We start from the raw sequence: 17,840 nt of genomic DNA, 5'->3' as shown, positions 1-17,840 counted from the left end.
GAGACCGCCGAGCAATTCGCATCTTCATCCGTTTGCCTACAGAAGTGAAGAGATTAAAGATTTCTCTTCCATCTACAATCAAGTCGACATTTCTGAGTTCTCCGCCAGCCCGCCGAGAATCAACAGCGAGGAAACGGCCTCCCGTCATCACCCGAGCCTCAAGGAACCGGGTCAGAGTTAAAGGACGGAGGAAAACACATTCTACCTGTGTCCTCATGCGATTCAAGTAAGAGGTTTACGTCTGGGCAGAGATAGAATATTATAGTGTGTTATTCTTGTGTTTCAAGGTTTTGCTTGTACAGTTTACGGACCGCCATGTCCGCTAATTATTAATACTCAGGGTATTAATTATCACAAATTTGTTTTGCTGTATTGTGGTCCAACCAAATTGGATTGTTGTGCAATTTCGCCATCGCGGGTGAGACAGCAACTGAGAGAGTCAAATAACGCGGGACTTTTACGAGCCGTCCACCGCGTCTCTGAGTGATAAACTGGCAGCTGTTTTCTCTCCCACTATCGCGAAATCGGCTTTAGGGCTGTCTCTCTCTCTCTCTCGTAATAACCACACTGACACACACACACACACTGTCACACACACACCTTATGTGTTATAGGATTATTTTATTTCCATATCTAATCATATCACTGTTTAGTTTGTAGTTGTAAGTCGGAAGTTTATTGACTGCATTGTATTAATTATTAATTGATATTACTGCATAAATAAACTTTGTTTATATTACAAAGAGAAGTGTTTTGGTTTGTTTTGCATACGCCTGTGTCATGCTGACAGGATGTCAGTGCTCTGATTCAAACCTTCATACATTGTTTTTTTTCCCGAAAATCGATATTCTTCGGATGTCAATTTTCCTAAGAAAACAATCTAATATTGAGACTGTTTTACTATTTGGTTATTAGTCCCTGATTCCAGGGTGGTGCCCCGTCAATGTTAATCCTTATTAATATTCTATTGATTTTTGATAATTGATAATTATCTTTGATGGTTGTTGAATTTGAATGATCAATAAGCTAGTGTTAATTTTAATTAATGTTTCATCGATGTTAACAATTAACGATTATCTTTGATAATTGTTGATTTTAAAGGATTAAAAAACTAACATTGATTCTCATCAATGTTCTATTGATTTTAATAATTAATAATTATCTTTGATAATCATTAATTATTGCTAACAACCAAACTTGCTCCTAAACATAGCACATTACATTTACTGGAGCCCCATATGAGGTTTTAATGAGTTAGTTTCAATTGATTAATTTAAATAATAATTATTTCTGTAGTTATTAATTAATAATTATTTCTGATAGTAACACTGATCTAAACAACCAGTAAAGCCCTACAGTTTTCAGTCACAAAGGTAGTAAACATGTAAAAAAATAAGAGTATTTTTTTCAGATACAATCACCTCCCTTTTAAAGGGGCTGATGTCATTCTGAAGATAGGCTGGCAAATCTCACTCTGTGAGCTTTAAAAAAATTCCCTCCTATTAGAATTTGATGAAGGGCACAGATAGATAGATTGTGAAAGTGGCGTGAGGAAGACCATTGGGTGACTTTTTCACAACAAGTGCCAGCACATTACTGTTAAAGCTGGCTCTAAACTTCTATGTACTGTTGACAGTAATGCACCTGGCAGTCAGCTCATCTGTGGAGCGGAATGATGTTAGCCGCTGCTGTCTGATTGATCGTACGGTACAGCTGACATGAAAGCACATGGAACGGAGCCCACTGTTGGAAATCCACGCTGGAGGCAGCATCCATCTGATGCTTATCAGAGACCCACTCACTTCTGGCTGGGTGACTAATCTGAACTACCTGCACAGGGTCTCTTGCAATGAAATATTTGGGTCAGCCTGAGAAAGATGGAGCACAGCTGGAGTCTGCAAAAAGGAGGAAAAAAGGAACAAAAATTTTTTTTTTTTTTTGCCCCTCTAAATTATCCTGCCAAGTTCTTAGGAAGCATACTACTTTATGCCTATTGAAGTTTTAAATGCACTGGAACTCTCAAGCCAAGACAAGGGAGTTTTGGCACGAGAAGGAACTTAAGTACAACACTTCAGTTTAAGGGTCTAACATAAGAGTCTTATAATAACATAATGGGCTTTATATAACAGTTGCCTAAGATTTATACCGCACAGTATCTTTAATGTTTGCTATGTTTTAAAAGGAACAGTATATTGTCTTTAGATCTAAGTCAGAGTTTTTTTAAGCTAACAGAGCTTTAAGTTACAAAACGATTCAGGATCAGTTCTTGTTACTTTAAAAAGAATTAGGTGATTTCAATTCTGCTTTGTATGGCATCCCTGGTCTCATAAGAACCAGTCACAACCATCAACAGCCTCACACAAGACAATTTCTCTGTACTTAGTAGCCCCACCCACAAAAAATAAAAAATTCTGTCATCATTTACTCACCCTCATATTGTACCAAACCTGTATGACTTTCTTTTTTCTGTGAAACAGAGAATGTTAGCCTCAGTCACCATTCACTTTCATTTAAGGTTGCAAATTATAAGAAATTATCTTAATCGATGACCGTTAATGTTTATGAATGAAAATATATTAATCATTAACAATAACAATAATCGTCAACATCAGAGAAATCTTCCTCACTATAGAAGGAAGCGTGAAAACGTGAAAGCCACCGAAGTAAGTATGTGCATGTAGTCTACTGTTTAAATATAATTTAAAATAAATACACTTAAGAAATGCAAGTATTGGGATTTTCCAACTAATATATTTTCAGTTCGGTGTATTTTGATACATTCTGGCTGTTTAATGTATTGCTGTTAATAATAACTTGTATCGAAGTGTAACACCGACTCACAGGCAGAAAGGAAGGAGAACACAGGGAAGCGAGGTTTCCAGATTCATGTACGCATTTTAATTGGCCACCTCAGTGCTTTACAATTTCACAGACTCGTCAGTCTCACAGGCAGGGAGTTACTTCAACACATCAGCTTCACAGGCATATAGTTACTTAAACACTTCAGCTTCACAAACACAATAGATTAACAGCTTCTGTAGCACCGTGACCTTCCAGTCTCTCTCTCTCTGCTGCTGGTGGCGTGGCTGTTTATATGCCGCTCTCCCCATGCTCACTGGAATTAGAGACAGGTGTTAAACATAATCTAGCTCAGGTGCAAGCGCCCTTACCGCTTTCTCTCTCAAGCGGACGGACGCTTGACCATGCCCCCGCTGCCACAAGAAGATACAACTTTGAGTTCATAAAAAAATCACATTGTAGATTGTGGGATATTTTAGACCTTTTTAAAAAATTTAATTAAATAAAAACATACTCTGTGAATACAGTTAATAACAAACTTCTACACTGGCGACGGTGAGATGTGTACTGCATGCTCTCCTGGCAGGAACTAACGTGATTGTCGGTGTGGATGATACAGGGAGACCTGCAGATTAAGAATGCTTGTTGTCATGTTGTACTTTAACACATTATCACAGTTTATGGAGTAAACCTAATGTTTATCTACAGAGAAATGCTCCAGGATAACACTGAATCTATTAATCATTATCAATAATAAACTCACAATTACAAGATAGCCTATTAAGTCACAATTGCAAGATGTAAACTTTCATTGGTGTAACTTTAGATATAAAGGGAAGAAAACAATAATAAAAGGAAATTCTGACTATATCTCGCAATTTCGAGTGTATATCTCGCAATTGCGACTTTATATCTCACAGTTGCGACTTTATTACTCGCAATTACAATATATGCATGGAAGAATAAAATGAAAAGATAATTCTGACTATATACCGCAATTTAGAGTTTTTATTTTACAATTGTGACTTTATATCTAACAGTATCTACTTTATATCTTGCAATTGTGAGATAAGAACTCACAAAGTTGCAATTATGAGAAATAAAGTCACAATTGTGAGATATAAAGTTATTTAAGTTTTTTCTTCTCCGTGGCGGCATGAAGGCACCATCATATTTTGCTTTCAGTGAGGACTAAAAAATAACTTTCTTCAATTATTTAGTTGAAACTTGTCAAGTTGTGCCTTAATAGAACAAGGTGTTATGATAAAAAACCTGCGTTCACTTTACCAAAAATGCCTCAAACTGGTTGCCAAGAAATGAGAGAATAAGTGGAACATCCTTGTTGTCTTTCTTTTTTATGCTTCTCGTCACACCCATCCTACACCTTTACCAGGCATGCCTGTTCATGGGCCATAAATATAGTTGGACTAACTTTGGCTTTCATGTCTGGATTTCCTGTCAGCGTAAGATCTGGGCTGTGTAATCTCTTGAAGCACTCTCTCTATCTTAAGGACATGTTAAATAAGACTCCTCTCTCTATTTGTACTCATCCCTCTCCCTTGACTCCCCTCTCCAAGGTGCCACGTTGAAGTTGCTCTCAGACATAGACTTTTATATTTACACTCAATAATTGTGGGCTTTCTTTGGCGACTAATCTGGTGAGATCTCTAGTACAGTGGTTCTCAGCTATTTTTGGACCCAGATCAGGACCCAGATTAACAATTTATTAAAATTTTGTTTACCTTGCTTAGTTTTTTCTTTTTTTAAGATCTTTGAGGATGATAGCATGTCTCGCAACCTGTCCATGTTGGTATCTGCCTAATTTTCCAATTAATTAGCATCTATCAAGTGACATGGATTTTTGTCAAAGTATCGTATAGATTTTGGACCCTCAGCCTTTGATGTCAACGACAAAAGATGTGGGGAAGCATTTTCTCATCCCTTTTGAAAGTTGCTAAGCCTATTTATTGCATTTTCATACTGTAACTATGCATGATAATACAGTATGGTTAGTTGCATTTAGCGTGGTTTTTTTTTCTTGCTTTTCGTGACCCCAAGAACAAACTTGTGACCCATTAATTGAGAATCACTGATCTAGAGTACAGATGATAGTTAAATTTGCCCTTTGAGGCTTTGTATTCAGTGTTTCCATGGTTGACCACATGTTTTGTGTCAGTTCCCCAACATGACACTGTGTTTGAGTGCTACAGGGCACTCTCAAATGAATAGAATGGTCATGGGGTCAAAGCTTTTCTACCCTAATGTCTTTACCAGTTTGCATCCTCTCTCATTCTTTCTCTCTCTCCACTTTTAATTAAGTTACTGCAATTCGTGACAGGAAATGACAGAGCTGATTAATGTATAAGTTCAAAACCAGTCAAGGTTAGGGCATGGTTTCAAGTTTATATATTCTGTAATGTCTTACTGACATAATTTTTCAAATGGTACATGTCACAGAAATGTCTACATCACATACAGTGATATTCACATGGGAGTGAATGGCTGAAGTAATGTTCAGCTCTGGATAAAATCTACTTTTTTCTTGCACAAACATCCAATAAAGCTAAAGTGTGTAATTTCTCAATAATAAAATACTTTGTCCCAGCATAGTATGTGACTATATCTAAGCTTAACTAAGGTTGATTTCAATGGTGTGAGTTTGGAATAGGACTGTCTATATATCCGACCAATGGCAAATAGGAGGAGGGTTTAGGAAACCAGAGTGAAAAGAATTTTTTTTTTGCAATTCCGTTTGATTGCGCTAGTGGCACAGAAATTACACACTTCAGTTTTGAAAAAACAACTATTTTTGTAGTTTGTTTTTTGTAGTCTTTACAGAAAGCAATTGAAGTATTTTTCCCACCCAGATTCGAATGACATCAAAGTTCGGTTCGTTTGGATGATGTGAACGCTGTTTTCCGAACTCGGGTGCGCACCCATGAACCGTACCTCAGTCTGTTTTAAAAGGTGGTCTGGGGTATGGTTCATGTGAACTCCAGAACGGTTCACTGCTGATATGAATGCAATTGTACCAAATTGTGGAAGTGAACAACTTGTGATGACATATAATTCACGTCTTTGCAGGCTCCCGATCGCAGTTATTATGGTATAATGCATTTCTCATACCTGATTTTCTCCAAATAAATCCCCTTCAGAGAGAAGCTCACATTCTTCACATCTCTTGCAACGCATCCGCGGGCTCGCGGCAAATATACGCTAACATTTTTCACACCATTGCACATTCAATACATCCATGGCAGACAAACACAAGAGTCTTTTTGTGCATGTAAAATTTTGGTTGTACTTTTGGTACTAAGTTGTTACCTAGTTACAGTGGTAAACAGCTACCGCTTGTACTCACGTTGATGACGTAATCAGACTACAGTTTGGACCCAAATAATACGATGTGAAGGGGGTAGGAAACGAACTTGGATTCAGTCCAAGCAATCAAACCAAGTGTGAAAGCACCCTAAGAATGGAGTACAGCCATTATCTATCTGACTCACCACAGAATTTATCTGCACATTGTGAAGATCTTTCCCATCTCAGAACAGATTTCTGTGACAAGGAAGGGCTGCCCCACCTAGTGCGGTATTGAATGGTCTGTAAAGGCTTTTGCACCCCAGAAAGGAGGAGATAATGTGAAACAAATCGCAGACGACTGGCTCTTTCACATTAAAAGCAAAGCGAATGATTGCCGTTAGCACATTCACATCTATAAAATAGGAGCCGCTAATCTACAATCCCAGGGTAAAATTTCTTGTAGGTGGCACAAAGCACCTTTCAGCTAGTTTGCCCTTCACTCATCACAGATGAGAAGAACTACTTGACAAGTTCAATAGTAAACAACAAAATCACAGGCCGAGTTCGAAATGGCATACTACCATACTACTCTTACTATTTCTGCCATAGGCAGACATGGCAGAAGTAGTAAGAGTAGTATGGGTAAAGTGCCATTCCAAACTTAGCCACAGTATAAATAACAACCGAGTTCTCTAGCGAGCCAATCGAAAAAATAAAACATTATCAATTGGAATAATATTGATAATATCTTATTGCCATGTACATCTAATTGTGTTATGTATTTATTTAAAATCACTAAGTAATACACACTTATAATGACCTTAAAAACAAATGAAAATTATTATAACTTATTTCCATTTAAATCTGTGTTATTTACATTTGTTCAAAACCTGCATGTTACGAATTAAACTCGACATCCAAGAGTCTGTATAATGCAAGCAATAAAACACTAATCTCAACCAAGAAAAACCCATCTTCAGCCTGACCCACTTGAATACTGCTAACGACAGCCCAGATTAAATAAAATGCACGTCCTCAATGCTGGTTAAGGATTTCTTCCTCGAATTACTTCAGTGTTTAATGTCAGTGGTCAAAAAAGCTTTCTGTGCTTTAGTGCCACTAGTTGCACTGGTTTTGGTAACTGCAGCAGCTTCTGACACATGATCCAAAGCTCATATTTTATTGGTCACGGCATTTCATTACCAGGTGAGGGGGAAAAAAATAGACACTCAGCGTAAAAAAAAAAAAAAAAACTCACTTTGTTGGCATGCATATGTTTGAATGGCTGTATAGGAATCTATTGTTTCTATTCAAAATCTTCATTGCCCTGAGAAAATGCTTACAAAATTTGCGTTTGGTGTGCAAAGGCCTTAAGTTGTGGCAGAGAGATAGTCAAAGGTGTTGGGAGGTGGAAAGAGAGGTAATCTTGTTACCATAGCACTTGCAATCTGCTCTGAAAGTCTGCCGTCTTTATCTCTGTGCTGCCTTGGTACAGGAAGAAACAGAGACTTTATGGAAATGCACACAATTTGGTGCTGTAAATTCTGGACTGGTTTAATCGCACACAGAGGTTTTAATTATTTATCATCTGAGTCAGGTTTAGACAAGTTGCTCAGTGCAGGGCAGCATGAATCATGAGTAATAGAAATATGTTTGGCCCAAATTGTATCCCATGCTCTGTATGTAGACTTAACACAGGAATTTGATAAAATTGTTGAGCCAAATTTTATACTACTGTCAAAATTCACAATTGTCAATACAGTTTTGACACCTTTTATTCCTTCCTTTATTTAAAAAGTTAAATATTAATATAATTATTGACAAATTAAATTAAAACAATGGCTTGTAGCAATTAAGTATTTCTCAATTTAGTAAACATTGTTTCCCAAGGAATTATTCATGTAAACAAAAAAATAAAAAACAAAGGAATTAAAGGAATATTCCGAGTTCAATACAAGTTAAGCTCAACTGACACATTTGTGACATAAAGTGATTACCACAAGAATTAATTTTGACTCTTCCCTGCTTTTCTTTTAAAAAAGCAAAATTGAGTTTACAGTGAGGTACTTACAATGGAAGTGATTGGGGCCATGTAGTACTTGAATTCTTCTGTTAAAACTCATGTATTACTTGAGCTGTAAAGTTGTTTAAATGGTCGTTTTTTTTCATTCTTTTGGGGGTTTTAGGGTTTACATCATTGCGTCCTCATGTGGGGCTGCAACTAACGATTATTTTGATATTGGACTAATCTAACAATTATTAGAATGATTATTAGATTTTTCAGGCGATTATTGCAACGATTAATCATTAGCTCTTAACCGACTATTTAGCTTGTGCCCCGACTTAAAAGTTTGTATTAAATGTGCTTACTAACAATAAAGGGGACAAAATCATCTTTTAAAAATACCTCTAAAAGTGTATTTTGTTCACTTGGTTATACTTCTGCGAGTGCATTAAAGACACAATATATTTATATTCAAGATCTATTCTCTAAAAACAAGTCTACATATCTTATATGCTGCTTCTCAGGTGAATGCATCTTTTTTTTTTTAAGATATTTTAAAATATTTGTACTTTTAATATTATATTCAACATTCTCAGATATTTTTTTCTTCTGCAGTATAGCTGCTAAAGAAAATGTATGTTGTTTTAAAGGAGTTTTAGATATTTATATTGGAAAACAAGTAAAAACAAAAACAAATCCAAATTGTATTTTGTTGCAGTATATAATGGGGCAAAGACTACCCTCTCTCACCTTTTTATTCACTTCAATCCATCTTTAACTCACAAAAAAACCTCTCTCTTATTAATAAAGCTATATGTTGACAGTTTTCTTCACGATAAGAAATGCACAGTGACACATATATTATGATTCAATAAGTCGCAAGCCATCACGTTATAGTCTAGCTGCATTAAGCACGCACTCGAGGGATGAGCGTCCCCGCTACACCCCGAATGTGCCTCAGCCAGGTGCAGTTTCAATCTCTCCCCCTTAGATCGGGACACTTTGCGCAACTTTTAGAAGAGGTGCTGACCGCACAGAGAAATGCCAGTTCCGGAGTTTGTAGTTATTTACATGACCTGCCTCCTTATTATTTGAACTTTAATAAAGCTGCAACACATTAAATATAACTGCATTAAAGATGTAACGCTGGGGTGTTTCCTTTAAAGACGCTCGACATGCAAGTTTTGCTTCAACGGAGCGGCAGCTTAAGCTCCGCTTATTCCACAATGAGAGTGCTTCTGTATTTGCTTATTTTGTATTTTTGTATAATTCCCTCATACTTTGCGATCTACATCACCTGAAGCTGTTTGGAAAGTTTAGAGTGCATCTGGACTGTGAGCTGTTTTCTTCATCTCCTCAGTCAGGTGTGAACTGCAGTGCTGCTCTCATGCACCATCATTAGAGTTTAATGTGATCTCATGTTACGTTAAATGAGATCAAACGACTATTCGACAACAAAATTTTTTTTTTTTTATTGTTGACGTCGATAACGCAGACTATCCTTATGGCGACGAAGTTGTAAAATTGGAAATAACTTTACACAGAAAAGCAAGCAATTTTATCACACTTAAATCATGTTGACATGCATATTGTTTTCGTCTTGTGGCTATACTTTATGGACTGGCCCCATTCACTTCCATTGTAAGTGCTTCACTGTAACCCAGATGTTTGCTCTTTTGTTTTTCTTTTTTTTTTAAGAAAGGAGGGACAAGTTGAAATTACTCTTTGTGGTAATCAACATTATGCCACAAATGCTGTCAATTAAGCTTAACTTGGATTGAACCCAGAATATTCCTTTTAAGATCAATGGTTTTCTCTTTTCAATGTCCTTGTCAATATTGCTGTTTTATTAATATTAGTAAAATAAACAATGGCAGGATTGTTAGGCTGGACTTGTACTGCAAGGTGCACAATACAGAGCCAATATTTTGACATACAGTATCTGATTTTTTTGTGTTTTCTGTGTTTACATTAGAACATTGCCAGGCACTTTAACCAAGACGTTTTGCAGTTTTTCCATTTTATGCGCTGGTGCATCACTACGAGCGCTCTTCACAAATACACGTGCGTTGGAAAGCAGTCAGTTGTCAGTCAGACAGCATACAGGTACCAAATTAAAGGGGTCATGAAATGCATTTTCAAATCTTTATATTATGTTTTTCAAGGTACTAGCAATACTGTAGGAAGACTGGTATCATTACTGGTACTTTTGACAACTGCCCTAACAGGTGTTTTCATAGCGATGCAAAGCAAAACTGTATTAAGGATTCCAAAGATCTTGGAGGTGGGAGACTTTGAGCAAAACCCCATTGGTATTCCAGACATGCTGGCAAAAGCAAACTCCACACGGTACCCTCACATGAAGGATGTTCTTACCTGTACCTGGGGCTGGTTATGGCTTGGTAGGGGGTTAAAGGCCTGACATTGGACTGGGAGAGTCTGGGCTTTGGACAGGGAGTGCATGTAATTAGCATGTTTAGAGTCGCGAGTGACCCTTTCCACTCGTTGATTGACAGATTATGCTGCTGCTCAGCAACAGCCCCCTGGGAGGTTTAAATCCCATCACTGAGCTGTAATTAAGTGTCAACAAACAGGCAGGCCTCCAACACAGCGGCCCTTTGAAGACTGCAGACGATCTCCAAAAGGTGTGGATGGGCGTCTCATAACACTTCTACTGAGGGCGATAAATCGGATAATCTGCACATGAGGTGTGCATCTTGAGTGCTTTGAAGCTGTAAAAGTTATGACAGCTAAGCTTGTAAATACCTGAAGTTCTTTTAATGCCTCAGGCTGACAGAGAAATTAATCCAATGTGTTTTGAAATAATGTCCTGGCAAAATGTTCTTAAAAATGACCTCTAACGTTGATCCTCTAACGTTTCTTAACAGTGTTAACAAGACAGTATAATTGCTTTAAGCATGTTTAAGCTTTAATGGCACCCAATGCTTTACTGTATCTGTGTCAAATAATTTTTATTGAGGTGAAATATACATTAGACCATGAAATGACTGCTGTAAGTGGGCTCTCACTGTTTATAAAGCAATGTGATGTTATGATCCTTTCGACGGAATAAGAAAATGAGGTGCATTCCTGTAAAGCACATAGACGACATGTCAAGGCTCAACATGAGATCACCCTGCTGTCATGCATATCAAATGCCTCAGCATCTCTGTTTATGTTTTACTTGAATAAAATATGTATTGTTATTATTGCACAGAATCATGAACATTTAAGGAAAAATGAAAATTCTGTCATTATGTGCTCATGCCGTTCCAAACATGTATGTTGTTATTCATTTCTGTAGAACCCAAAAGGAGAATTTTTACATTATCATACATTTTAAGGTCTATGCAGATGGATTGTACTTTGATTCAAAGTGCATATGAATATTTCTTCTAAGTTTTTGTGTTTTTCATTTTGTCCCTCTCGCAGCTCGATGACTGTGCTTTACAGTTGTCTCACAATGGCAGTTATCTGGACCTGGAGTCCACCTTGGCCGAGCAGAGAGATGAACTTGAAGGCTTTCAGGAGGATGGAGGGTAAGCAAGCTTAATTTATCTTAATTTACACCATATTCCGATTTCCAAACTGTCAAATTCAAGCTGATGATGTTGACACTTCCAGTAAACATTGAAGTCCACTCAAGCCTCACACTTGAAGCTTTCATCTGTTCCCATATATGAGGTTAAATATTACAATAGACATTAATCTGTTAGCTATATAGTCCATTAAAGCCCTAGTATACTTCATACGAAATCGAAGAACGAATGCGTGTGACATCATTTCGATCTAAATCTGGCCAAAACAAAGGTGTTTTTGAGTTCTGTTTGGTGGTTCGTAACAGCTTGCCAGCACGAATTTTCAGGAAAACTTTGTACCGGCTGCTAAACACCTTACTGCCACTGGACACATCATCGGTAAGTGTGACATGGAGCTCCACCTACTCTGAGGCTGACAGCTTATTTCAGTTATGTTGTTCAGTCAGTTAAGATCAGTCAACATGAACACATCAGCGTGCAGAATTATTTGTGAGCTGGTTCAAACTTACCTACATCTATACAGTCATTCGTGTAGAGACATTTTCCAAGAACATGTCATGTTATTTTTTTACTCTAAAGTTCCAGAAGGCCCTATAATATTTTTAAGTGCCCGTTGTTTGATATGCTGCTTTACTCATGTGCCGTCTTCACCCGAAAGCCATTCACGCAATTGCCCAAAGCGATATGTCTCTCTTATCATCATTGTTTTGTCTGTATTCTGTCCATTTGCATAGTAGCATCAGTGTCATCATAAATTACAATAACAGAGTGTAACTGGCATATAAAATGGCTGTGTATAGCATGTTAGCGCATTAGTGCAATAAATGCAGAATGTAAACATTACAAACTACACATTATCTACTGCATAAATATTACTTCTAATCATCAAGTGGTTAAAACAGCTTCTTTTACTAATCACATGTGAATTCTGCTCATTGAATGAGGCATGAAGTTATTGATAACACATTTTAATGTCACATTAGTTAAGGTTTTACATGTAGTTGTGTGCATCCTCATATTTAAATGCTCCTCTAAAAACATCCCCCAGCATGTGGCTGGTGTTGGAATGTTTGCAAACAGTGTACTGTTGCTCAGCTGTTTCAAAATTTTTGGCTCTGAGCAGATTGCAATAATAGAAATCAGTATGACCTGAAAGACTACAGCAACCATTTCTCCTGGTCTCCATCCGTTGACATTGAACAATTCTTGCATTGCTTGTAGAATGTAAATCCAATGGAACAATGACTTGCGCATCCTACCATTGAATGGTTAAAAGATAAAGAGATAAAAAGATTGAAAAAAGTCGTAGCTGGTTTAAGCTGGTCTCCCAGCCTGGCCAAGTTGGTGCTTAGCTGGTTTAGCTGCTCGGCATTGGTCTCCCAGCCTGACCAGCTAAAACATGCCTAAACCTCCTATAAAATGAGCCAACTGACCAGCCTGACTAGGCTGGGAGACCAGCTAAGATCATCTAACCAACTTAGGCTGGTTTTAGCTGTTTTTATTTTGTTTTCAGCAGGGATGTATAAATTGTTGGCACTTGGCACTACTGAGAATGGTGTTAGCTTGATTCTCAATAGCCTCTGGGTAACTGTTATCTTAAAGGGGTCATGACATGAAGATTCAAATGTTGCTTGATCTTTTGACATATAGAATCAGAATGCATTCAGAATCAGAATGCGTGAATGGCTTTCGGCAGAATATAAGAGGTCATTGTACTATAAAAACATACTGTAAGTTTCAGAACTCAAAACTTCCTCCTCACTGCAAAAAGATTATTTGTTGAAACCAATCTGCCAAAATGACTCGTTCTCTACTTCCTCCACGTTGTGATGTCACACTGTGGTAGACATTTGCATCTGACCGCCTCCACAACAACACATCAATGCCTACTTTACCTTTAATCATTTTCATAGCCCACCCAGTAGTGGTGAGCAGTGAGATGGCAAGTTGAGAGAGCAGGTCAGTAAAGAGCAGAAAGCCAATCATAACAGTGGCCGTTTACTATCAAGTCTTAAATGAGAAGCAGCACCAAAACCGAGCATTTCTGACAGAGGGTCAGAATGATGGTGGAAATGATCATGTTTTACAAACATAGGACTGTTTTTTGTGCACAAAACTTTACTTATATTATCAGTGAATCTCAAATACCATTAAAATAACAAAAAAGGCATGTCATGACCCCTTTAATACCAGCTGTACATTCTGATATTCATTCACGTCTTGTTTCATTGGAGCCAACTGTAAGCACAGTCTTGTTACGCGCATTCTCTTGAGAATCCAAGAAACATTCCATCTAAAGCTATCAAAAAGACCTTACAATCTCATAGCACATGTTCTTTTATCTTGGGCACATACCGCAGACTTTCTATGACAGCCCCTTTTTCAGCTAGCCCTTAAAATACCTGGCTGGTTGGCAAGGCCACTGATGATGTCACCCTCAGGTCTTAGGAAAGCTGGCAAGGTTCAAACTTAATTGTCTCAGTGAGCAGTCCCCAAGAGTAGATGCTTCTCTTAAACTTTAATCATGGTTTTAAAAGCTATTTAAGCTATTTAGATCACAGTTTTATATATATGGTATTAGTGGAAACAGTGCAACCAAAATCTAACATTGAATTGGATCTGTTTCTGGCACAAACACGTGTAAACATACAGTTTCCTTTGACCCTGATTAATGGCTTTTGACTCCCACTTTTAGTAGACACACACAGCTATCTTAGCTACCTGTTGGGTTGACATAAGCAGCAGAAACTGCCAAATTCCAGTGATTGAAGGCTAACTCTTGGCATGTTAGGCAGTTATTGGACAACGCCACAAATATTTAGGGATGTAGTTGTGTAAGTGGGGAGGCAGGTCCAACTGCTATTTTATTTCCACTGGATTAGGCTCAAAGTTTGTCTCTCCAATGCAGTTGAAGACAAGGTGAGAGGATGAATGTCTTTTTAAAGTTAAAAGCTTGGTATCATTTTACCATAAGGTTCTATTCGTTAACATTAGCAATAGTTATGAGATTCACCGAATGTACAAGAAGAGCAGTACAACTGAATGAGCGAAGGGCCACATGCCGCTTCTCTCTTTGGTCTCTCTTCATGCCCTCCTCTCTCCCAGGAGAATATCAAGGGTGAGCATTATTAGACCCATGCAGAGTGTCTGAGTGGGCTGTGGAGTACTGGAATGGAGGACTACATTACTGTTAATAACAGGGTAATTCAGCTCAGTGGGCTTTTATGGCCTAGATGGGCTGGAGCTCACAGCCCCTACCATTTACTGCAGTTGTGCTTTATTTCTTGGTCTAAAAAACTTGGAAGAAGTATGTGATTAAAACTGAGCCCATTTCACCTTCTTCTTCCATGTTTTGTGGTTTTCTGTCTCGCTTCATGGGTCATGACTGACCTACATTTCATCGATTGCTGAAAACACAAAAATAAAATTGCTCTCGGAATAATTTGAGAACCCTTTGTTGATGCTTCATTGTTTCTACTGTCTCTTTTTACTGTTTACTTTATATCTGGAACGAATTCTGAGGATCTTCTTAATTCCCAAAATTTTCCCTTTTTTTTGGATTTTAGTTGTTTTAAAACTGAGATGAAGAATTCATACCACTGATAATAATGGATCAAAAAGAAAGCAATAGCACATTTAGGACATTGCTTTGATCTAAGACACAGGCGCTGTCATATGGCACTTTCCATAAATACTTTCCTTTTAAACTTTCCCCTTAAAATGGTTATTTTTGACTGTCCCACCCACAGAGTTCTCGACCATCTCGACTGTATCCAACAAGTAAAAACATACAACGTCACAATTTTGACAGTCTGTTGAATTGGTTAATTTTTTTTGTAGTAAAAACTTTTTTTAAATTATTAATTAATTTTCATTACCAAAAAAAAGTTATGTTCCACATTAACAAAAATTATATATATATATATATATATATATATATATATATATATATATATATATATATATATATACATATATCATTTTGTTTTATTATACATTTTGTTCTGTTTACTATTGAAGCGTTTTTGTTTTTGTTTTTTTGCTACTGTTAGAAAAAAAAATCAAAATCACACAAATTAACTATATGTCTCAAATTTTGGTAACTGGGTTGCAAAAATTGAAATCTGATATAAAATGAATGAAAAATTAAATATCTACTGTATAATATTTAGCACAGCCTCCTTTAAGCATTTTTTTATTTGTATGTATTATTTTTTTAGAGTTTAAGGCCCTACTTTGTATCCTATTCATACAAAAGTGCTATATTCAGTACAATTCTTGTCTGGTCATAAAAATAATTGAAATGTGATTTTTTCATAAACAGAAAATTAAATTTTTTGTTGCTTCTCTATGTCCTTGAAGTTTTTCTTTGAACGCTGATAATCAGACTGAAGACCTCAATGTGGAACCTGAAGGTCTGGGATGGGATTCCATTGCTACAATCAGTGATGGATACAGATTACAAGTTGCATTCCACAGGTGCCTCTGTCATATGTAGTCACTTTGGACTCTGATTGAGGAATGATCCTCTAACGCCTCATTTTGTAAGGTGGATATCTCCATGTCACAGTGGCTTAACTACCCTAATCATTCCCACACTACCTCATGCAGCAAAAGCTGACAAAGGCCCCCAACTTTAATCCTACACCGCTGTTAGTACTGACACCGAGTCCTGGCCAACCATCAACAAATTTTCTCTATTTCTCTAACACTCTTTTGCGTCCAAGATAACTGTAGACATTAATTAACAAATATGTCAAATGCCTTACTGTATAAATGGAAAGTATCTCTCTCTCTCTCTCGCTCTCTCGCTCACTCTGTCCTCTTACTTTTACTTGAACAAATTTTTTTTCCTGGCCGATGTGCCGGAGGAGCTGTCGTCAGACTCGGTTACCCTCTGGCCCTGGAGAGAAGCCTAGTTCTTTTAAGGGGAACGCTTCAAATATTTGTGCGGATTACATGAATAGAGGGGTAGGAGGCTGCTCAGCTGGACCGCTGGATTTTTTTCCTTATTGCTGAAGTAAATGGCAGGCAGAGGAGCTGTGGTCTAAAGTGTGGAAACACTGAGCTGGTGTGTGTTGCTATGCTCTTTCACTTTAGAGAACCTTATGACAGCATTCACAGGTTAAAAAACTTGACTGTATAGTTTATCCAAAAATGAAAAGTCTATCATTTACTCATTTTCATGTTGTTTCCAACCCTTATGACTTTCTTTCTTCCTGGGAACACAGAAGGAGGACATTGGGCAGAATGTAAATCTCAGTCACCATTTACTGTCATTTAATCTTTTTTTTAATTTCATACAATGAAAGTGAATGGTGACAGGTCATTCTGCCTAACATCTGCTTTTGTGTTCCAACAAGAAAGAAATTCAGTGAAGTATCCCTTTAACAGCCTTTGCTTTTTACATATTTAGGATGCTTCCAATTACACTTACAGTCTATGTGAATAAAATGTTAAACTAGGCTTTTGGGGTCTTTTTTATTTCATTTTATTGTGGCTCTTTGTAGTTACTATAAATACAAAATAATTATTAAGCTATTCAGGGTTATAAAAAAAAAAAGGCAGTTCTGGTTTCCCGGAATCCAAAATGTATTTTCATCACTAGTCTAGTGAACTCAGTATACTTAATGAAGTGAATGCAATATTTTTAATTTAAAATACACTTTTACTCACTTAAAGGGATAGTTCACCCAAAAATTAAAATTCTCTCATCATCTACTCATCCTCATGCCATCCCTGGTAGATTTTTTTCACTTGTTGTGACTATAAAAACTCATCCAGTACAGTAAGACAAAATACACATGTTAAAAATACATTTTCTGAAAAACCTAAATATCTTATGCAATGTTGTTTCTAAAACAAGATCAATCAAATTGATCTTGTTTTAAGGATTTTTAGATATTTTTACAGGAAAACAATACAAAAATTATTATCAAGAATACAATTTTTGCCCTAATATCAAAGATCTTACTAGAAAAAAGAAATTATGATCCAACGTGAATTTTCTTGATAAAAAAATATGATCGTGCCTGGTAACATGTGCATGTAAAATGGCTAGAAATAGCATTTTAGCTTAGTGAAAAGCTGACAATTTAAACAAGGTTAATTTCTATTTCTTCTGCTCCAAACTTACTTCAAACTTACTTCTGTCTGCTCATATGAATGTAACAGATCATAAGAAAGTGTTTCAC

General features: G+C 36.9%; 1 protein-coding gene across 1 annotated transcript in view; it reads left to right on the top strand.

Moving 5' to 3' along the window:
- The window catches only part of fhod3b (formin homology 2 domain containing 3b), a 276,595-nt gene that overhangs the window by 20,971 nt on the left and 237,784 nt on the right, over positions 1–17,840 (top strand). Inside the window, exon 2 of the mRNA XM_051721466.1 lies at positions 11,540–11,646. Within this exon, the coding sequence (XP_051577426.1) occupies positions 11,540–11,646 (107 nt within the window). The remainder of the gene's footprint in view (positions 1–11,539; positions 11,647–17,840) is intronic.

The sequence above is a fragment of the Myxocyprinus asiaticus genome, chromosome 16, assembly GCF_019703515.2.
Source record: "Myxocyprinus asiaticus isolate MX2 ecotype Aquarium Trade chromosome 16, UBuf_Myxa_2, whole genome shotgun sequence".
In the NCBI taxonomy this organism is placed as follows: domain Eukaryota; kingdom Metazoa; phylum Chordata; class Actinopteri; order Cypriniformes; family Catostomidae; genus Myxocyprinus; species Myxocyprinus asiaticus.
The sequence above is the reverse complement of the archived record's forward strand: the minus strand, read 5'-3'. Positions and strand labels throughout refer to the sequence as shown.